The following is a 23,696-nucleotide window of genomic DNA, read 5'->3' as shown; positions in this document are numbered from 1 at the left end:
AAGACATACAGATGGCCAACAGACACATGAAAAGATGCTTAACATCACTAAATCATCAGGAAAATGAACATTAAAACCACAGTGAGATATCACCTTAAGCCTGTCCAAACAACTAGTATCAAAAGACAAGAAATACAAGAGTTGGTAAGAATGATGAAAGGAAGGAACCCTTGTAATTGCTGGGTTCCTTTGGGGCGCTTGGATGGCTCAGTCGGTTGAGCACCCAACTTCGGCTCAGGTCATGATCTCACGGTTTGTGGGTTCGATCCCCGTGCCAGGCTCTTTGCTGACTGCTGGTTCAGAGCCTAAAGCCTGCTTCAGATTCTGTGTCCTTTCTCTCTCTGCCCTTCCCCTGTTCACACACTGTCTCTCTCTGTCTCTCAAAAATAAATAAATATAGGAAAAAAATTTTTAATAATAATAATATGGAGGTTCCTCAAAAAATTAAAAATAGAAATACCATATAATCCAGTAATTCCGCTGTTGGGTATCTACTCAACAAAAATGAAAACACTAATTAGAAAAGACATATGCATCCCTACATTTATTACAGCATTATTTATAATAGTCAGGATATAAGACCAATAGGTAAGTAAAGGAAATGTAATATACATATAAAACGGAATATTAATCAGTCATAAAAAAATAAAAGCTTGTCATTTCTGAAAGCATGAGTGGACCTAGATTGTCTTACTCTAAGTTAAATAAGTCAGAGAAAGACTTCACTTATATGTGGAGTCTAACAAACAAAACAAATGAAGAAACAAAAAACAGAAACAGATTCATAAGTACAGAGTACAAACTGGTGATTGCCAGAGGGGAGGGAGGTGGAGAGATGGGCAAAATAGGTGAAGGGGATTGAGAGGTACAAACTTCCAGTTATAAATATGTCATAGGGATGAAAAGTACAGCATAGGGAATTAATCAATAATATTGCAATAAACTTACATGGTGACAGATGAAAACTACACTTATCATGGTGAGCACTGCATAATAGACTGAAGTTTTGAATTACTATGTTGTATGCCTGAAACTAATATAATATTGTATGTCAACTATACTTCAGTGAAAAATTATGAGCAAACATTTCTAATGCAGTGTTATTTCAAAAGAGTAAAACACTTTAAAACAACCAAAATTCATAATAGGAGTATGATTAAATAAATTTTTATCTACCTACTGAAACTCATGTCATACAATACACTAAAAGCCTGATAATAAAGGGTCTATGATGATACAAAAATTTCCTATTAAAATGTTGACTGAAAAATCAGGAAGCAAAATTATATATACAAAATGACGTTAGTATAAATATAATGTGTAAAATTATCCATAGGGGAAAATACTATGGATAACTGTACATCTTAGAATGATAATTTTTCTACTAGTTTATATTTTTGACATTTTTATACTAAGATTAAATTATTCATAATTCAATACATAATACAATAATACAGTAATAAAAATGTTCTAACAGAAACCTTGGTGTGGGTTATACACAGCGCAAGCTTTCTCAATCCTCTTTGAGACAAAGTGACTGCCTAATATAACATTCAGAACACTGTATTTAATAGATTCAACTGAGCTGTTATCATGATCCACAGTAGTATTTCCCAAACAAGGTGATGTCTATTATAGTGGTAACTGGAATTATATAAGATAATAAAATATGAAATTGAATGAAATATAAGAAAAATTGTTTCTATAAGAAGAACCAAGAAAGGTATGTCACTAAAAGAAGAGTTGTCAAATAAGTTGTAGACAGGTGGTATTGGAAATACTGGGAAAACATGGGAAATTATTATTATTTATATATATGAAAATCATAAAAATCTAGAGTGATTTTACACTTGGACTATGACACAAATATCTTTAATTCTTTTCCTTTAAACATCAAGAAATGAATTACAGTACTAGTGCAGTTTGTGCCAGAAAGATGAATGGATTGTCGGTTAGGACATTTAAGTTCAAAGCAAACATCTCTGTCTCTTATATAAAAAATCTGATATTTGAGTGTTCTTTTACATAATTTAGACAAAAGTAAAATGGCAAAGCTGTATACTTTAATCAACTTTTTTCAATAGACCCACCAAGTACTCATTCCTATTGGTCAGATAAGAAAGTCTCTGCTGCATATGATATATAATATACACATAAAAGTTCCTTACCTAAAATATTATAATTTATTAAGAAATGATATAATACATATGCTTTTAAGTGAGTATATGTGTGCAGACATAAGCCTATGAAGATATTCTTTTATTTGCATATGTTTATATAAAAACAACAAAAATAAGTAATCTACTGCTCAATCAAATCATGCAATCATGCAATAGACCTTTGTCATAAAGATGTAATTTGGCAAACTCAAAGTGTGAAATTAAACTTAGTAATAATGACGATGGTGTATGCAGGAACTATAGTTTTGGTTAAAAGCATCTTGTTTAAGCTACTGTTCCTTTACCCTTATCAGCAATGGCCAGAGCCAAGGAATTTCTTGTTTAGACAAGCTAAGATTAACTTTTTAGTGTAGTTGAAAGTATCTACCCCTAAAGTACTCAGCGCAAAGGCACCATTTGCAACCAATTTAGAAGTCTTCCTAGGAAGTCTTTGGATTATTAAGTTACTCAGGGGTTACTCCAAGTTTTTAAGGCTCCTTCCTCTTCAGTATGAGAAGTAAGATTGACTAAGTAAGTCCAGAAGTCCAATTGGTGAAGAAAATTACTCTTGTTTAAAAATGTATGAATACATTTTGTTTTGGTGAATGGGCATATTTTCATTTTTCTCCTTTGTTGAAATGATATAAAAATGGTAACATGCATAGGAGAGCATCATACTGTTAAGTACAAAGGTGAGTGAAGAAATATTCCAATTACAACATTGATCTAAGGACTAAACCAGGTTTCAGAACTTTGCTCCCTGTTTTCTAGCTCTGTGATCTTGGGCAAGTTACTTAACATATCTGAACTTATTTCCTCATCTTAAAGATGAGAAAAACTATCACTGTCTTCATGAGGTTGTCTTGAAACTAGTAAAAAATTCCTCTTGTTTGGGCACCTGGGTGGCTCAATTGGTTAAGCATCCAACTTTGGCTCAGGTCATAATCTTGCAGTTCACAAGTTTGAGCCCAGTGTCAGGCTCTGCTCTGGCAGCTCAGAGCCTGGAGCCTTCTTCAGATTCTGTGTATCCCTCTCTCTCTCTCTGCCTCTTCCCCCATACTCTGTCTCTCTCTCTCATCTCTCTGTCTCTGTCTCTCTCTCAAAAATAAATAAAACATTAAAAAGATTTTTAAAAATTCCTCCTGTTCAAGTTTTGGGGTCTCAATCTGAAATAGGGTTTTTCAATGATCCAAAGCAATAAAATACATCAGAGGGTCTGAGTCTGGCCTGGTCTGACACATAATAAATATCTTCTTTAAAAAAAAAAATAATAAATTAAAATGTTTATAGGTAACTTCTTATCCAATGTTGTTTGTAGTATTCATTTGTACTGTTCATTATTATTAATTATTCATTCATTTGTACTATTTCATTAATTACATAGACAGTACACGCTCTTATTTAATACATTTTTCACACACACACACACACGCGCGCACGCACACACACACACACATACACACATAAATACACACATTCGATTCCAAGTGAAATATAAGGCTTACCTGCAGTTCCAGAGAGTTCCACACTTAAGGTTCGTTCAATAGTCTTGTTCTCAAATGGGGAACCCTTGGGGTCACTGGAAGATATGGCACATTTATAAAAACAAACTGAAATGGAGTTGCTGTAGCCAAATGTATTAGAACCCCCTTCCCTTTCTGAAAATGGTTACATTTCTTAATACTTACTTTGGTGACTCTGGGGTCAGAGGAAGAGATAAAGTTGTTGGTTTGGCTAAAGGAAAGAAAAGGAAACTATGAAATATTGAGGGGTTTTTTAAGATTTTTTTTTACTACAATCAGGTTGGAAACTGGAAACTGGAAAACTAACTTAAGGAAATCCCTGAATATTGGATCAAAGTCAGAAAACAGTCCATTATGCTAAAACAAATTCCAAACAACATTTGCACCAGGAAAATATCATTCAAAAACACATACAAAAGCAGAATTTCCCCCAAAATGTAGCATCTTGGTTAAGGATACAAAATTTGCATCATACCCTCAGAGAGAAATAATGTTTTCGATTTTAATTTGGAATACAGTACACGGTTTGTTTAGACAAGAAAACAGCAGAATAACTATCAGACAACAGAACGTTATGAATATTCAGTTGATTTTTCTCCTAAAATGTATAATTTTATATCTAGCCTTGAGAATAGGTTTTTTCTATGAGATCAAAGCTCAAACAATAATCATTCAATTTACTGAAAATTAATTGAGAGATTATGACAAATTGTGGACATTGACCCAGGTGGTTTAATTATAACAAATTGTGGACATTGACCCAGGTGGTTTAAAAGAGATTTAGATCCCCAAATCTTACAGGCTACTAAAGTAAAATATTGTTTATCAGTTGAGAGACCAGTAGATTTGCAAAGAGAGCTCATTTGCTTCCTTTTATGCTTCTTAAACCTTACCTCCCACAGGTGGCATTTCCTAATTAGGAGGGGTGGAGTAAGAATATTCTCACTCCAAAATTTCAATTGCTTCTCCTTGGCAGTCTTGTATTTTGAACAGAAGGAGGGGAAAACATGATGAGAAACATACTTGGGATATATATTATGCATATACATATTATGCATATATGTGCTTATCTATAAAGATATATTTGTATGTAAGTTTATGTCAGTTTGTTCTCATTAACATAACTACTTTCAAAAGGTCCTTACTACTTCCGAAAGGTAATGAAAATCCTAGACTTGAAAATAAAAAGTTCTCTAGAATACACTCTTACTTTATGGATGAAAAACGTGAAGTCTAAAGATGTGAAATGATATTTCGAAGGACCATAAAACTAGTTCCTGGCAGAGTCAGCCCAGAATATGTTTCCTTTTTCTTATTACCAAAAGGAATTGCATTCAATAGATATTAAAGTAAATTAATCAACCCCAGTAATTAAGGTCCTTTGAAATGTGAAAATATTATTTATGTCCAAATTAGGCTGAAATTACATACTTTACTTGGATAAATAGTATTTACATATTTAATTTGTCAATTCAGATTTAGATTTTATACAATCGAATGGTTTATCATCTATCTAATGTGCATCCAGGAATATGAAGTTCATGCTGTCTTCTACAAATTAGGTACATTGATTGATTGGCTTTTACATATACAGACAAATGAACTGGTTTTACATTAATTGTCTTAGTATATCTGATATAATGAGCCTTTCCAGAAGAACATACTCATGACGGAAATTTACCAACTATTTCAGTATTCAACTAATAATTAGGATCAGGCATGTAGATTCCATAGAAAATACCACTAGATGCGAACTGTCTGCTAGGTCACACAATAAATGGACTGAAAAATCAGTCTCTGAAATTCCAGTTTTCAAGGTGTAGGGTAGACTGAAATTCTCAAAGGACGATCCCTAACATTCTGAGAGTTGGGTATAGGTGATCATGATACCATGATCCCTGAATGTGCCCACAGTCACAGTTAGAAAAGCTAGGGAGTATTGATTTGGTTTACTGGGAGTTTAATCCACACTATCCCAAAGACCAGCTAGACCAGGGCCTCTAAGATCCCTGAGGGCAAGGCTGGATCTTTTTCATTCAGATCATGATATTTTGGATAAATAAATACATTAACAAGTAATGAATAAAGGAATAAATGGGGCACCAGTTGAGTCCAAGGTCAGACTATTACCCTAAGGAAGTGAAAGAACTTGACCCCACATCACAGACAGTAGACATGCAGTTCACTGAGAAAACACGTCAGGAAAGGTAAACCTCAGTACATCTTTGGTTATTGTCTCTAATTGTTAATATATTTTTTTCAGTTTGAACAATAATTTAAGTAATTTCTGAAACTGAGCATTTATTTCCTGTTGGTTATCCACAGCCAACCATTTTGTTTTTATTTTGTTTTAGGTCTTTAATAACTTCAGGAATTTTGTGGGGGTTTTTTGTTAATTTGTTTTTGTTTTTTGTGTTTCTGTCTGCAGGCTTTGCTCTTGGATAAACTTTTTATGCTTTGTCGCAGAAAAAATATCTTTTTAAAAAACCCATGCAGAGCAGGTCCCATCTAAGGAATATATTCTCCCCAGGCCAACTTAATACCTCACAACCATGATTTTGTAAGAGTTTACAGTAATATTAGTGGTAAGTGGATTTAAAAAACAAACCCAAAACCCCCAACCCCTCAAAATCCAAAAGGGCAAAATAAAGTTTTAAGAATATAAAAATTAAAAAGATGTTCAGGGGCACCTGGGTGGCACAGGCGATTAAGCATCAGACTCTTGGTTTCAGCTCAGGTCAATCTCATGGTTTGTAGTTTGAGCCTCTCATCAGGCTCTGTCCTGACAGTGCAGAGCCTGCTTGGGATTCTCTCTCTCCCTCCCTCTCTCTCTCTCTGTCTCTCTCTTCGCCACTGGTACTGTCTGTTTCTCTCAAAATAAATAAATAAACTTAAAAAAAAAAAGCACTACAAGGTTTCAGCAGGCTTAGAACTTCGAATTCAGCTCCAAAAACACCGAATGTATGCCTAGGACACACTCGGACAAGGTAGAGAGCTGCCCAGTGGATTTTTTCACCCGCTCACTAGACCAAGCCCAAATAGGCCCCCTTCCTCAGAAGCTGCCTCCACACCACTGGGACCCACCGCACCTTGCGGGTTCTCCTCTAAGCAGAACTGTTCCGGCGCAGGCGTGTGAGGGGCCAATCAGGGCAAGGCGAGCTACAAAAACAACTTGGCCCATTTCAAGAAATCTCTTTCCCTGAGCTGACCGAAAAGGATGGCCGAGTGATTTTGAGATATCCACCAGGGAAAACCTCAATGAGAGCCAATTTAAAACTCTGAAAGAAGGTTCCAGGTTTATGGGGACGTAGGGATGAGACAGGGAAATTCGAAACACTGGAAAGAAAAGACTTATTAAAAGCAGCAGCAACGGCATACCTGAATGAAATAATCATGGTTCAAAACAGGGATCAGGGACTACCACTCTGCAGCTGGAAGGGGAAGTTGAGGAAACAAAAGGGGAAAAAAAGAAGTGGGTGTTTGTAATGGCTATTTTAGAATATGCCTGCTCCCGCTATAAGGTTAAAGGTAGGGCGAACGTGGAACCTGGACTATTTTAAAGCAACCGCAACTTTCAACAAGCTTCCTTTGGGCCTCTCAGACAGGACTGTTGTGAGGGAAGAGCCAAAAAGAAAGAAAATTATATCTTGGCCAAGGCAGGTTTTCCCCCGAATCACCCTGGTCTGCATCATCAGCCTGGTCAGAATCATCAGCCTTCCAAAAATGTATGGGAATAATAAAAATCACCCCAGATGCTTAGTTTGCTCTAGGCCATATTTTTTAATAGAAAGCGAATAAAAATAAATTCCAGGAATTTCCACATCCTTATTTACAAAATAAAATCTATGAGTATAACATGTGGTCTTTGAAAAAAAATACACTTAATAATCGGTGGAGGCTGCGCAAATACCATGCACTATTTCTTAAGGTATATACAGCAAATCAACAATGCCTCATTTTTTCCATTATTAGAAGGGGGAAAAATAAAAGCTTTTTAATATTGGCTAGCTCAGCTTGCTCACAGTTTCAATTATATCAGCAATTCAGATTTCACATAAACCTTGTCCGAGGTAACTATTTCCTTACTATTCCCTTTTCACGACCCCCCCTCCCCACCCAGCTCACATTTCAGGTGCCTTTTGGTGATTGTGGATTAGGCTGCATATCAGCTGAAGAGGACATGGTCAAGCTGTGTCCAAGGGAAGATTTTTTTTTTTTAATCTACACTAAAGTGCTGAATACTCTTTCCAGAGAGACAACAATGGAGCGAAAGCCCTAAGTGAGGGGAGTTTCAGCCTGGTGGCATGCTGGCTTTGCCTTCAGGGCCCTCCTCGACAGCCTGTGTTTGGGTCCCCAGCCTACCTTGTAAATGTTGAGACTGTGATTGTGTGTGGGACTTCTTTTTGGAGGTGCATTTGTCTCTGCTACTGTTCCTGTTCTCTGTGGGTTTGGTGTGAGGTGGGTCATCGTTTGTGGTCAGATACTTGAGAAGCTCCGAGCAGGGACGTCTTTGTGGCTTTTGCTGTTGACAAATGCTCTTCGCTTTATTGCTCCATGAATTCTCGGTCTTAAAAACAAGGCATAAAGAAAGCTAAAATTAGTGAACTGAACCTTATCAGAATGGATATAGGTTTTCTGAAGAGATGAGATTTTCAATGAAGTGTTCAGTCTAAGTGTACTAGATCTATGAGCTGTGAATAATTGTTTGCAGAACAAGGAAAGAAAATTACATTTAAAATTCCTAAATGACATTTATGCAGCTTTTTATTTCATTTCTCCTACATTTCAATGTTCCTACTCAGCAACATGTAACTAACAAGACCCTATAGCGCCTTTACTGTGAATAAAAAAAAAATAAGCTGGTTTAAACCTTAATTTGCCACTGATTGCCAGAGCCCCGTATTCACAATTCTCTTAAGTACCCCTTAACGCTCCGTTCTCATTCACAGTGAATGGCAAGACAAACATTGTTTAATACAGCCTGCTAACCGAATTATGTCATTGCCAGCATTCTCTCCAATTAATGGCAGAGATAGATCTTTTGCGGTGATTCCAGAGCAATCTTTCTCAGGTTAGACAGCTGGCAAAATGGCAGTCCTGCATCTTAAAGTGACTCATAGATAATACCAGCCTATCAGCAAATTTTATTGTAACCCACATTGCTGCACGTATTAATAAAGTGGGCAAGGAGTAACAGACGGTGGAACTTCCATTCCAATCATCCAAAGACAAAGCATAAATGAACTCTTTCTAGTTTAAAGTAGCTGGAGCGCTGCCTTTGGAAACCCATTTCGTATAGTTTCACAGTTATAAAGCAACTGCAGGATCCCAACTGAATACATAGAAATAAACCTATCCTTTGTTTTACAGCTCCCAGCAAAATCCTTTGTTAGTTTCCCTCCTATATTAAAAAGTTCACATCGTACCTTAACGACTGCAGGGTTTGTTCTGATCCTGTGATTATGGTTTGCATGGTTCTGGGTACTGAGACCACTGCATTCATTATAACTTAGCTGAGTATTGGCTGGTGCCAGTAAGAGTTTCTTAAGCTAGAAACACATCAAGGGGAAAAGCAAGAAAAGTTAAGCATCTTTTACTCATTTGAATAAGCTATGGAAATTTTAAACTTAAAATTAATTATACTTATAAAAATTAATTCTATCACTCTTTATATTCACACCTCGGCACAATAGTGCTAAAGGAAACATATTTTTAAAAAGAAAAATTTGGCATTACACTATCAACTGTGAAAGTATTTCCTTTCCCTACATTTGAGACATAATATTGTCTACTTGGATTTTTTTTTTTTTTAGATAAAATAAGGCAAAAGGATCTTCCTAAAAGGATTTCTAAATACCTACTAGGCAAGAAATGCTGTCTTGGGGCCTGGGGAGAGAATCTATGTACATTGTCCCCTCAATAACCCAAATGTATCAAGTGAAAATATATAAAAGATTCTGTAATACTTTGAATGATATTTCACAATCCATTTAAATTTACTGATTCAAATATTTGTGATGAAAGAGTGGTTATCACTGAAAAAAATTTGTAAGTAGATAGAGTCAGGAGATGTGATTCTGGTTCAAGAAAAGCATTACTCTCCTTTTTTTTAAGTTTATTTATTTTTAGAGAGATTGTATGTGCACATGTGCACAGAAGCAGGGCAAGGACAGAGAGAAGAAGAGGGAGAATCTCCAGCAGGCTCTGCATTGTCAGTGCAGAGCCCAACATGGGGCTAAATCTCATGAACTCATGAGATCATGGAGCTGAAATGTAGTCAGATGCCTAACAGACTGAGCCACCCAAGTGCCCCCTCATTTAGTCTTTCTTGACCTCTGTTTCTTCTTGCTGGCTTCCTAGGACGTCCCCACCTTGGACAGGCAGTATGACTCTGCATCAACAATCCCTCCCAGTAAAATCAATTATGTGTATGAAAATCTTCTGGTATCAGTGTAAAGAAATCAGAGAAATGGAGAAATGGTTTGTGTGTGTTGGGGGCCAGGTAATAATTACTTATGAGGCAGTTTCTTCTAAACCAGAAAACTCGAAATGCGCAGGCATACAAGTCTCCATATGTTTACATGGAGTGCTTTCCACATTTAAAAATCTTAGAGATGAGAGAGAAACAACCTCTAAATGGCATGCCAAGGAACATTATTAAAGTTTGGAGAATAGCATTCCATAATTTACATAGTGTGGTCTTACATCAGATTTATGGCAAATGACAAATGGCTACCATAGATGAGAAGGTAAACTGTGTCTTAGAACTAATAAAATTCTGGTCAAGCACTGCATCAAAAAGAAAATTTACTCTTCATTGCCAACAAATTCACTCTTCATTGCTGACCATAAATTTAGGGAACTTAGGTCGCAAAATGTGCTATTATTTTTCAATATTCATAAGAATTATGGATCTAAAACCTTAAAATATTGCATATCCCTTTTTCTACCTTTTATTTCTAGAATCATGGGCATAAGAATAAAACTACAAATATGTCAATTATTATATAATTTATGATGATGAAAAAATAGGAAAAAGACTAAATATTCAACCTTCAGACATCTCTTAATGAATTAAAGCATCTCCAAACAATAAAATAATATGTAACATTAACAATTATGCATATTTAAATTTCACAAATATGATGATGTAGCTTAAAACAAGAGGAGATTTCAACCTTTTTTATATTAGAGGTTGTTTGAGATTACAGGTAAATTTTTGGTGTATTCTTTTTGGGTTGTCTACTTTCTCTAAGTTTCTACTGTATACGTAAGTAATGCTAAGAAATAAAAATACACACACAGAGCAATAGACAGAAACAAACAAGCTGTAAGACCCCATGAAGACTGTTATGACCAACATTTTTTTGGCATCCGTCTAAATTAAAAATCCAAACCTTATTGTTACTACATCATACCCATGCAGCGGGTAGCCAGGGGCAACTCCAATTCCTGTTAAACACTAGGAAGGGTTCTTACTAGAGACGGCTCTTCTGCCTCCTGAGGCGGAGGGGTGCCGTCAGGCATGGAGGAAGGACTAGCCTCATTCTCAGTGGTCACATCTCCATCTGTCAGCGCATCAAATGAGGGCAATCCGTCTTCATCCACAGGAAGACTGTCCAGTGTCTCTGTGAGGACTGCTAGCAAGTTTGCCTCATTCTCTTCATCTATCTTCTGCAAAGACAAAAAAACAGCCGTTGTGAGTGGGCTGACATTGGGGATCGGTAACACAATCAATCAGCATGGACGGATCATGTTTATCCAAATGAGTAAATTATTCGTGAAATTTTGAATGTTCGTGCCGGAATACAAAAGATCATGTCTTCCTTAAGTTCCAAATTCACTTTTGGTCTAAATCTGACAATTAACTGATACCTCTCGGTACCAGTCTCTGATTGTAGAGCTGTCCAATTTAGCAATTTATGATATCAGTGCTTATTACAACTGAGCACGACTCCGTCTTGCTCACAGTCAGTTTCCCCATGTTTATGTCTCGTTTCCCTAATCAAAGGAGGTCTAGAGAATCTCAGAACTTGAGAGAATTTTAACCATCATCTATTTCATCTGCAGATGCAGTGTTTCGATCTCCTGTACAGCCAAAATGTTTAGATAACCCTCAGTTTGAACAGCACCAGAAACTGAAACTATACCAAGAGGAACTATATGCACTTTCGTGGTTTCAATTATAATCTCATCACTGAACACTCCACAGCCATTTATTTCCTTCCCTGACATCTCTCCCAACTTTAGTCATAAATCTACAACTGCCCACTGGACATTTCTACCTGATAATAGCTTCCTCATCCTTCAAAACCCAAACTCAGGACCTTTCACAACAAAACTGCTGTTTCTTTTGACTTCCTGAATTTCAGTAACAGTTCCTCAGACCCAAATTCTAGAACTACCTCGAGGCTTCTTTATCTGGTCAGTCATTAAGTAGAGTCTTACTTTGCAATGTCTCTTAAATGGGTTCATTTCTTGAGGCTGGGGTGCTAGTCTAATGCAGCATTACTTTGAATGAGGGCTCCTGAGAACATACCCTAACTCGTTTCCCCAACTCCCACAATCAGACCCATCAACACTCCCTTAGAGAGTTAATCTTCAGGTATTCATTCCATAAACATTTGCACACCTACAATAGCAGGGGCATGCTTGGTGTTGAGATAAAAAGAAAAAGATTAACCTTCGCCCTCAAAAACCTTCCAGTGGAAGGGAAGAACATGTAAATAATGTATTATAAAAGATAATATTTATTTCAGGACTCTACAAAACTTTCAAGATCTCCCAAGTTGGAGCTTATGCACCTTGTCTAGAGGGACATGTGTTCTACTCCATGCACCTGGGAAACCAGGGCCAATGCTGGCACATGGTACAGTCATTGCTTCCTTGCTGAATAATTCATTGATCTGCAGTTAGGACTGAGAATGTAGGTTGTAGAGATCACTTTTTCTCCCTTCTGTTAGCACTTCACATTGTTTGTCCAATTTGACCTGCTTCATAAATCTTTTTTTTTAAGTTCTGTAGGCTATGACATTAACAATATTGGCTAAATTATCCCACACAGATTCTATTACAAAAGGCACCTAAGCTACTGACATCTAATGAAGCCAGCAGTGCCCACACGTCCTTTCTCTCTAGCACTCAACTCCAGTTAATTGACCTGACAAAATTACAAGAATCACAGAATAAGACAGCTAATCAGAAAATCAAATTGTATTACTAAAGAAATTAGGCAGGCCTTTATCACGTATACATTCTATTTTCACATAAAAATTGTTTTCCTTCCTTACCGAAGAGTCCCCCATCCAGGAGTAAAACTACAGACTTATTTCTCTTTTGGATTCAAGGGGCCAGAACGAGCCGTTTATACTCACAGTGGATTTCACTAGCATTTCTTACGTTTGCATAATGTATCTCTCTAATGCCCCTGCACTTAATGCTGTGAGTCAACTGGTTTTGGACACACAGGGTAGAATGACAAGTTTCTGAGTTTGAAGACTCCAATGCAAGAGGTAGATCCTAATCAGAGGGTGAAATGTTAGCTCCAAAATGGCACCAATTGTTCCATAAATGGACCAATTCTTAAAAAACAAATTGCTTGCTTTACTAACAAAGCGTTATTGAGCATTTCTCCCAGCCTCCATGCTTCTGGATCTGTCCATGTAATCTGAATAATAAAGACACTGAAATGATTATCACTTATTTTCTGCCCAGGGTCATAATCTACTGTCCAAAGATTCCAATCTCTCCTTTTTTAATTTAGATTTCCCCCAAATAACAAAAAACCAAATTTGGGTTAAATCTGTCCTAAATAGAAGTTATATTTAAATTAAATATGTATTATTTTAAATCATCTAAAATCATGAGACTTATATTAATATAAATGTATGCATATTATCTAATAAAATAATCTTTGAAGATATCCCAAGCACATGCCCAGATACACACACACACACACACATACACACACACACACACACACAACTCAGTGAATTGGACTTCTTTTCCAGGTATACCAATTTTCAGAAAGGCTTATTGCAATGGCATTCAAAAATAGCTCAAGAAAAACAGTTAAGAATGTTTACCAATAAGTGAGTAATTTTGTTTACCCCGATTTAAATTTTGTGTTTGGCTTTCCAGCAACACTACAAGCCTCTATTTGCTTTCAATCACATCATACAATAGCGCCTTAGTTCTATCCCTCGTGTAAACAAACTACAATAATTCCAATCAAGTCAGAATGACAAAGAACACTTAAATTAACTAGTTTTCTCCAATTTCTTTAATAAAGCCTGAATGAATGTATATCAAAAACAATGGCAGAAATATTGGAGCCTGATAATGTTATAATTAATTTACAAGATCTGATTAAATCACAGCTATTTAAATTCCCTCCACTGGAACCACAATGGAACGGAGGGTTGTGGGATAGAAGATTGGTGGTGGTGGTGGGGTGTGTGTGTGTGTGTGTGTGTGTGTGTGTGTGTGTGTATCTGTATGTTTGGGTATGTGGATAGGGCAGGCTGGTAGTCAACCAGTATGGACCAGTAGGACTTTAATCATTATTTAGTCCGTATTCATCAGAAATGATTATTAAATCTCTTTATTACCATCCCTGAATGTGGGTGACTCCGAGAGGTGCTCAGAGACCACTTAGTTTAATAAAGTTGTTCTTGAATTATGGAAGAAGAAAATGTTGTTATTTCAAATTCTCTATGTTTTGTCTAATCATAACAGACTGGGGGAAAAGTTAAAACAATTATGAATGACATTTTTTGTTCTGAAGCTCAACAGATATTCCCATATATAAAAGTGAGTGGACATTGCTCCTCACTGTAGCGATTTCAATTAGTTTAGCATGAGTTTCAACAATCAAACACTCCAGAGAAGGCAATGTATGTGACAAAAAGGATTCTGGTAAACAATTAATGTCACTTCCCATTATTGCTTCGGTCCCAATTTACAGAGCAAATATAGTCACTGCAGATGAAGCACACTGGTCTACTAACACATGTCTGTTCACAGGTGACAGGGCATGGAAATATATTAGGTTGCAAAATGACTTTGCAAGATATCCTTTCAAAGACTCCATTCTGATACTGCTTTCTAATAGTTTGCAATCACTGTTTTTACAAAAAATATACTTATTAGCTTCATATATGTTAAGAAAAGCAGAGAGTGGGTCACCAATTAGGTAGCAATCGACGGCTCTGCAGCTGAGCTCGGTCTTGCAGGTGGCAGCAGAGAGGTAAAGAAAGGTAGGAAACAGGCCAACGGGCATTTCCACAGGGGAGCTCTGTAACTATCAAGCAGCTTTTCCCATGGTGGGTGTCAACCTTGGGCTCTCCTTACGCAAGTCTGCTGCTATTGTTCTGGCCTGAAGAAAGGTCTGTGTGACTGTAACACTCATTCTCTAAGGGAGCTCCAGGAATAAAGATGCCTCATCAACAAAAACTCACTCCAGGTGTAAAGAATTTCCAGTGACGTATGATACACGTACATGTATACTAACAACCCAACATTTAGAATGTACAATAATTCCAAAGCACTTGTCATGAACAAACGGTAGTTCAGAACACTCCATCAAACCAGATGTTTTGATTTGGAAGCATTTTCGTTGGGACTGCTGGGTCTCTATTTGACTCGCACTAAATGTGATCTAGTTCAAAGGGCACTGTGAAAGGAAGGTCGATCTTGCCCCTTCAAGTGCTCAGAGTCACCTCGAGATTGAAATTTGGGATACAGTACATAATAGCTGGGCCTGTTTCCCTTGGGAGCAGTTGGCAAAAGGATCTTCCAACTGATTACACATGGTGGGGCAGACACTGCATTCAGCTCACCCAAGTGCATATAGAGTGAATAAATCTACTAAATGAAGGAGGAAATGAGGGACTCTGAGATGCTAAGCAACACCTGAAGGGAGAACTGCAAAGTGAAAACTGCATGTGGTATCCCAAAGATTTTTAAATGCGGGCTATTATGGAAGGACCATGCCCTGCTTATGATAGTAATTTTTTCCACATCTTGTAGAATTGCAATTACACTCTGTGTCCCCAGATTCTCACACTCGCTTGATCTCTGTTTGATAAAAATAGTTTAATAGCCATTTAATCACAGCTTCATTATCTTAGCTCTCTTAATGCGAATTAGGCCAGGAGAATTCTTGCTTCCTCATTATTCAAATCATCAATAAGAAGGAAACAGTGGGGTCTTCTTATTCATTAATCAGTTTCAGTATCTTAGGTGCTGTTTACTCAGAGATCAATCTATGTAAGAGGTCACTTAACCTCTCTGAGCCTCTATTTTTTTTCTATATAAAACTTCAGGTCATTATCTGCCTAATTCTTATTACAGAATTTTTTCTGCACTCATGGTTAATAGGGAGACAAAAAAATTGATAAAAGCCTGAGAATTCTTCAAGAAGGTGCTCAACAAACATTTCCAGTATATATGCCCATCGTCTTGATAGCCCATATTTGAATTTCATTCTTTGAGCACGATCTACTGCCGACTTTTAGCACGGGGCCAGCTTCCTCCCAAATACCCAGCATGCCTTGGGCTTCCTCCTTGCCCCATCCTGCTGATTTGGAAGCAGCTAATGAAGACAAAATTAACTCCTACTTTAAGTGAGGCCTAATTAGGAAGGGAATCTGCTAGAGTAACATCTGGTAATGCATTCTAAGGCCAAATATAAATGACATTTTTGGATTATCCATTATTTTGGATTATTTGTCCCACTAGACCCCACCTGGGAGTTGAAATAAATAAATGAGAAAGTGACTTTTATGATAGATTCAGGGGTTCAAATAAGAAATATAATTGATCATAGGAGTCCCTTTCCTGGATCTTTATACACAAAGTTCTGTGCCTCTGTTTCAGGCACAAAAAGACAAAAAACTTTTACATGTATGATTTTTGGTTTTAATAGATAAAGTTTGATTTAAGAGTTGCAAGAAGCTGAACTAAAATTAAAAAAAATAATTTCTTTTTCTGAAATGAAATAACAAATAACAATTCAGACTTAGACTACTGAATTTGAGGTTATTGGCTTTTTTTTTTTTCTTTAAAGCATTTTAATTAGGACAGATCCCACCTCACTGATGGTTTGCTGTACACATCCGCTCTGAGGGGTCTGAGTCTTTGCTGGAGAGGTTAATATTTTGAATACTCCCTCTCAAACAACTCTCTCTCTCTTTTATGCTTTTGTATCTATTCATTTCTTACACATTCCCTGAGAAGTTGCTTATCCCCTATTTTGTTCCCATGAGAGATAAGATAAGCACATTATGTGACACAGTATTTTCCCTGTTGGATGCCGAAGTTGCCAGAATTTAAAGTTGTACTGATTCAATGGCTAATAGAAAAAACACAGATTTTAATTTCGCTGTTTGGGGAACTCTCCATGGACATATAGGCTACTTAAAATATTATGTTTGCAGGTAGGGGTGCCTGGGTGGCTCAGTCGGTTAAGCATCCAAACTTCAGCCTAGGTCATGATCCTATGGTTCGTGGGTTCAAGCCCCGTGTGGGGCTCTGTACTGACAGCTTAGAGCCTGGAGCCTGCTTCAGATTCTGTGTCTTCCTCTCTCTCAGCACCTCCCCTGCTCGCACTCTTTCTGTCTCCCCAAAATAAATAAAAATTAAATAATAGTAATTTAAAAATAGCATGTATATAAATGTGCCTATACTCAAGTATACACATTTAAAACAGAATTTATGTACATGTGCATTTCAGTCTTTTAAGTGTATTCTCATATATTGCATTGCAGTTGACTACATATGTGTGTAATCAGCACATGTATTCTTCCTCCCAGTTATCCACTATCACCAAGGAAAACAACGATCAAAAACTGAAGACAGTTCCTATAAAAATAAAACAAGAATAAAGTGAAAATAAATACAAGCAAAACTGATTTCCCTCCATAGATATGTTTACACCTTTGGGAGTCAATTTTGTTTTTGTTAATATTTATGAACCTATTTAAGCAGTCAAATAATGTGTGTTCACATCTGTATTAGTCTCCATCCTACCTATCAGCTTCTATCACACATTTATGAGTTAATAAGCATGCACCCAACATGTGGAATTCATTATTCTGAAGAGGTTACATGAATAAATGTATAAATGTAGATGTTCAAGAAAAAGACAAGAAAATCTTGGTTGATGCTTTAAAATGAGCTATCATTTTGAAGGGAAGAAGGGATATGTTTCATGTCCATATCTCATGATATGAAGAGGAAACAACCAGGTGGCACCACCAAATAAGAGGCTTACTGGACCCATAAAGATGTAGTCCGGCACTCCATTTGTTTTCAGTTTGAAGAAACTGGGCTCTGCGTAACAGACACCAGAGTGAAAGTCAGGACAATTGACCCAAGTCCTATCTGCACCACTAGCGAGTCACGTAGCCTCAAGCGAAATGACTTAACTCTGGCTGTGGTGCACATGCCCAAATGATAATCTGGTAGGTTGCTAATGGGCTCCCCAGTTTTCACCCTTGCCACTTGCCTCCCCATCCCAATAGCACATTCTCAGTACAGAAGACAAAGTGATTCCTTTTCTAAAAAATGTTTATGTATTTTGACAGAGAGACAGGGAGGGAGAGAGCATGTGCGCCTGTGAATGTGCAAGAGGGGGAGGGGCAGAGAAAGAGCGAGAGACAGAGAAACCCAATTCACTGACAGCACAGAGCCTGACACAGTGGTTGATCTCACCAACCATAAGATCATGACCTGAACCAAAATCAAGAGTCACTGCTTAACTGAGCCACCCAGGTGACCCAGAAGACAAGGTGATCCTGATAAAATTGAAATCATGCCTGCCTCCCTTTTGATGTAGCCCTCCATGGCTTCTCATGTCTCTAAAATTCTTAATCCTTAGAGTGATGTACTAGCCTAGGATCACCACATAATTGATCATCCAAGCCAGAACACTTCTGAGCATATAAATGCTCAATCACTTGGGTGTTAACCCAGACTATCACAGTCTGAGATGTAGGGTTGGTTGCCCTATATTAGACCTACATCATCTGACCCTCTCAATGCTCCATTTATCTGTCTCAATCCTCTCCAACCACTCTGATCTCATTACTACTCTACAAAAATGCCAGGCATTCTCCTGCTCTAAGGCCACCGAACCTGCTGTTTCCCCTTACTAGAAGGCTCGTCGACCGGATGGCCACAGGCTTGCACCTTCATCCCTTCAGTTACTCAAAAGTCACTTTCTCATTGAGATTTTCCCAACTACTCCAAACACATTCAATCCATTACCCTACTTTATTTCTCTTTTTGACACTTATTTCAAAACTCAATATATATTTTATTGACTTACCTTGTTCCTAGTCTATCTAAAATAGAAGTACTATGAGACCTGTCTGATCACTACTAAGGCACTTGGTACATAGTAAATGCTTATTTAAAATGAGTAAGCATAACAAAGAAAATGTTGAACCAATCTTAAAAGTATAATGTGACTTTTCATCTTGTTGCTGTTGTCGTTGTCATTGTTGTTTGTAATTCCCACCTTTTCCCATCACTGTCCAGTTAAACAGTGTTCATCTTTGGCTATAATTTAAAACTAGCTTGCATTCATTCTCATACATCAGCTGATAGGCCAAACAGCCAATATTTTCTTAATGGGAAAGAAGGAAATTTGAACAGAACTATAGAGGGACAAATCCTGAAATAAGCCCCGAAGTACTGAAATTATATGAGTCAACATAAGGTATATCTTCTGCAAAGGAAGAGTTGGGGATAGATCTTGTAAATACAGAGATTAATTCACCCCAACTCTGGTGTTTGGGAGGATCCTGGAATGCATCAGCAAGCAATTAATCTGCAAAATTTCCAAATAGCCAAGATGGTTTGTGAAGAGAAAAACGTGCCAAACCCACTTACTATCTGTCCACACAGAAGCATCAGTCTTACTAATCAAAAGAAAACAATTGATAGATTCTATCAGGACTAGAGAGCGCTTCTTTATTCCATACTGCATAACACACTCACCGACAAACTGGGAATATATCTCAGCCAGAGGCCTTTTCAATCTGTATTCTACAGAACTGTGGATGTTAGTGCAAGTGCTATAACAACTGATAATAAATCCTGTAGTCTATGATATATTTTATGTATTTATATAATTGAGCTCATATACCAATATAATTAATTTTTTTAGAAAGCAACATGCACACTCAAATGTTTTATTTCTCTTATCATAAACATAGTGGACACCACCACTGCATTAACTTGCCATGCTGAATTACTTTATGTTGGTCTCAGGATTTTAAAAAAATATCTTGAGAAGTGAGGGTGAGCAGCTTAAAACCTGGAGCCATTTATAAATACTCGTTTCTATGAAGCAGGATTTTCTCAGTCTTCTTAGATCAAAACAGAGCACAAAATAATCAGTTGCTAAGACTGATATAAGATACCAATGATCATCTTAAGCCTCAACTTCACATTTTTTTCTGTTCATTTAAATAGTTTTATAAATACTATGACAGGTACATTTTATTTTAATAAAAAAATAGTATGAAGTAGCAACTGACTTTTACTGAGTGCCTCCTATGTGTCCTGTGTGGAGTTAATTTCCTTATACATACTATTTCATTTAAACCACCAACACTGATCCTGTTACTGGCCCTAAATTCATGCAGCTTATAAGAGGCAGCGTTGGCTATCAAACCAGGTATATCTGATAAAACCTTGTTCTCATTCCCTTTCTTTATATGTTGGAATTTTATGGCCGAATTGAAGGGACAAAAAATGAGAGTGGGCATGTGCCAGTCTACTCTGCATTCATATTAGAGGATACAAAATGAGTTAATTACCAACAGATAAGAACTAAGGTGGGGAACTGCAGTTACATCCCCTGAAGCAGAATTGGCCTTCCATGTAGAAAGTGGATGTTGCTTTGAGATTGCTTCTCAGTATTTATTGCTGGTCCAGTGTTCCACAGAGCCTAGAAGGGTCCTACTGGGCGGGATCCATCCTTCTTTCCACTTCCCTTCATTTCTTCATATCCTATCCCTACCTCAAAGCCTATCTATCATCAGGCTCCTAAAGCCTTTATAAGAATGACCTGGATCCCTGGATAGAAATACAGATTTTTAGGTCTCATCGCAGACCACTCACTATATCAAAACCTCTAGATCAGGATTTCTCGACTTTGACACTGTTGACATTATAAGCCAGATGATTCGCTGTTGTTAGGGGCTGTTGTGTGCATTTCAGGATATTTTGCAGCAGCCCTGGCCTCTACCTATTAGATGCCAGTAGCATCTCTTCGATTATCAAAATTATCAAAAATGTCTCCAGATATTGCCAAACATTTGCTGGGAGGCAAAACTGCCCCAGTCAAGATGGCTATCCCGGAGGGACAGTACAGGATCCTGCAGTTTTGATAAGCACCTCAAGAGTTTCTGAATCATGCAAGTTTGGGTGATTTTCTGTTTTGTTACCATTGAGTAGTGTATAGATCAACTTATGATCGGAATTTATGATACCATGTATGCTAGATTTATCCCTTCTAACACAAGCAGCTCTAGCAGTTCTTAATAGTTATTAATAACACAGTTTTATTTATTCTATGTGAATTCTTATTTCAAATATCTTATATTATGTGCCCAGATGCTTTATAGTATACGCTTCCTTGTTGATTATAGCTTACTGGTTATTTACTCCCCAAATTTCTTTTTGATTAGTCCAATGGCATTTCGCTCTTTTTATTGCCAATCATTCATCTCTTTTTTCAACATATTCTCACCATCATCATTATCATAAAGTTCATTTTTGGTTTTGTACTCTATTTGATTACATAGACTACATGCTAACTGGTTCTTGAGGATTTTCTTCTATATACTTTCACAGAGTTCTTAAACATTTCTAGGCTTCTTAAGATTTTTTAAAGCTCAAGAAGTGCATAAAAGCCTTATACAAGTTTTCTGTTATTATGAAAGAGGCAGTGAGGCAAAATATAGACTCTGAAGTTAGACTGCTTAAGTTTGGATCCTGAGTTCATCACTTACAAGGTGCATAACCTTCAGTAAGTTACTTAACCTCTCTGTGTCTCAGATTTCAGGTCTGAGGAGGGCATTATTATAATAGTAAGACCTCAGCTGAGGGCTTATTTTGAACAAATCTATGAAAATCATGTAGAACAGTGGCTGATATATAGCGACTATTATTATCATTATTATAGTCCTTATGCACTAGACTGAGTTCAAAATAAGTGACACAAAAACATGGATTTGCTGGGCAAATAACATAATGGAGAGAACATTTAAAGTGGACTGTGAGGTTGGCATGGGATATGAACAAATGAAGGGAAAAGGGAAGACCATTCTACACAATAAGCCTACCCAATATAGAGGTTTTAACTGTGGCATCAAAATGCTCAGACTGCTCAGAAATCCTTACATTGGTATAAAGGTCACTGTCTACCCATTACTTGTTAAGACTGATATGTTGGAATTAAGAGATGCAGTTTGACATAATCACTGGCTGTTTGCATGTTTATTGCATGGAGTGATCACCTGAAATCCAGACCAAGCTGAAACATGATATCTGCATTTGATGCACCCTCCCTTGATGCACACACATGCAGACCTATACCATATTTATGTACATATATTTATATTACGTATACCTATTTATTGAGTGCCTACTATATGCTATAGTCTGTTTCCTAGGAACTTACATTTTCCTTTGGTAGAGGGAGAAAGGCAGATAAATAAACAAATGAGCCTTTTCCAAAGATAGATAAATAGATAGGATATATGTACATACATATATAGAGAGAAATAATATACAGTATATAACATATGTACTCTATAATATATAGAATACATATAATAATATATAATTACATATAATTATTATGTTATTGTATAACATAATAATATGTTTCATAGGAAACAATAGAATAGAATAGTATATGTGTGTGTGTGCACATTGGATTGTAAAATATATACATCCAATAATGTATATGCATATATACTGATGTATACACAGACAGACAGACAGATGGTAGACAGCATTTGAAGCAGCAAGCCATAATAGCTGAGAAAGAAATGTTCTAGGCAGAGAAAGGAATAAGTGGAAAAGTCCTGAGTTGAGAACTTGCAATGAGTAAGACATTAACATTTTCAGAGCTAACATATTGGTATAAATGGGAGCGAAGTGATCTTGAAAATATTTAACAAACATTACACATGAGCACAGATCAATCAGAACAGTAGCACCAAGATGTCAGAAGCAGGCCTATTCTATTAGTGACACATACAATTTTACAGTGGCAAATGAGCAGATTATATTAACCCTGGGCATAAGCATGTTTTTTAGGCTGACTCTGTAAGACATTTTGTAAGAATTTCCCCTTACAACCAATAAATTCTCAATAAGATAGTGTATTTTCTGCCCCCAAAGAAGTGCTTTGAAGGCATTATTACACAGGGCAATCTATTTGTTCATGAAGACTTAGCACCACAAGATGTGTGCAAACCATGCAGCTGCAGATTCCTGGCACCTGGACGTACATGGTATATTAAGGTTGGGGACGCCAAGATTCAGGCGACATCAAATGATCTGATTACTGCAATATTCTGGCAATGCATTAAAATGAGAGAAAATTGTCTCAAGGTGGTTAGGAGCTATTCAGAGGGAAGGTTGTCCTCTCTGTGGGGGCATCTAGGGTGAAGGAAATCAGAGTGCTTCCTGGTAATCCTCTGTGTTGTTCAGGGTCCTTCCCCCAAGAGAACAGGAGCCATTTAGAGCCTGGGATTGGGTCCTTGACTCCTTGAGCAACTTTCATTTCCCACTAAAGTGTTCTGAACAGAGTAGTGGGTTGTCAGTAAATACTTGCCAAATGAATACAATATGAGAAGTCTTGATGACTTTGTATCTAAGTATTCCACCTGGGTTTAGGTTTCCAAAGCATCTGAGTAAGGCTTCAATCTCTTAGGATTTAGAAACTGAGCTTCTCTTAATACCAGAATGAGTATACCCTTCGTGAAGA

The 23,696-nt window shown here is 37.0% G+C and overlaps 1 protein-coding gene across 3 annotated transcripts in view; it reads right to left on the bottom strand.

Annotated features, from left to right (window-relative positions):
- The window catches only part of PPARGC1A (PPARG coactivator 1 alpha), a 640,252-nt gene that overhangs the window by 31,663 nt on the left and 584,893 nt on the right, over positions 1-23,696 (bottom strand). For all 3 annotated transcript variants that reach the window (XM_029948064.1, XM_029948052.1, XM_029948060.1), the window contains 5 exons: positions 11,162-11,356; positions 9,109-9,231; positions 8,045-8,249; positions 3,848-3,893; positions 3,665-3,738 (listed from right to left, as the gene is read on the bottom strand). In XM_029948064.1, the coding sequence (XP_029803924.1) occupies positions 3,665-3,738; positions 3,848-3,893; positions 8,045-8,249; positions 9,109-9,231; positions 11,162-11,356 (643 nt within the window). The remainder of the gene's footprint in view (positions 1-3,664; positions 3,739-3,847; positions 3,894-8,044; positions 8,250-9,108; positions 9,232-11,161; positions 11,357-23,696) is intronic.

Source organism: Suricata suricatta, chromosome 1 (genome assembly GCF_006229205.1).
Source record: "Suricata suricatta isolate VVHF042 chromosome 1, meerkat_22Aug2017_6uvM2_HiC, whole genome shotgun sequence".
NCBI classification, from domain to species: Eukaryota; Metazoa; Chordata; class Mammalia; order Carnivora; family Herpestidae; genus Suricata; species Suricata suricatta.
Note: the sequence above shows the minus strand (reverse complement) of the source record. Positions and strands in the feature narration are given on the sequence as shown.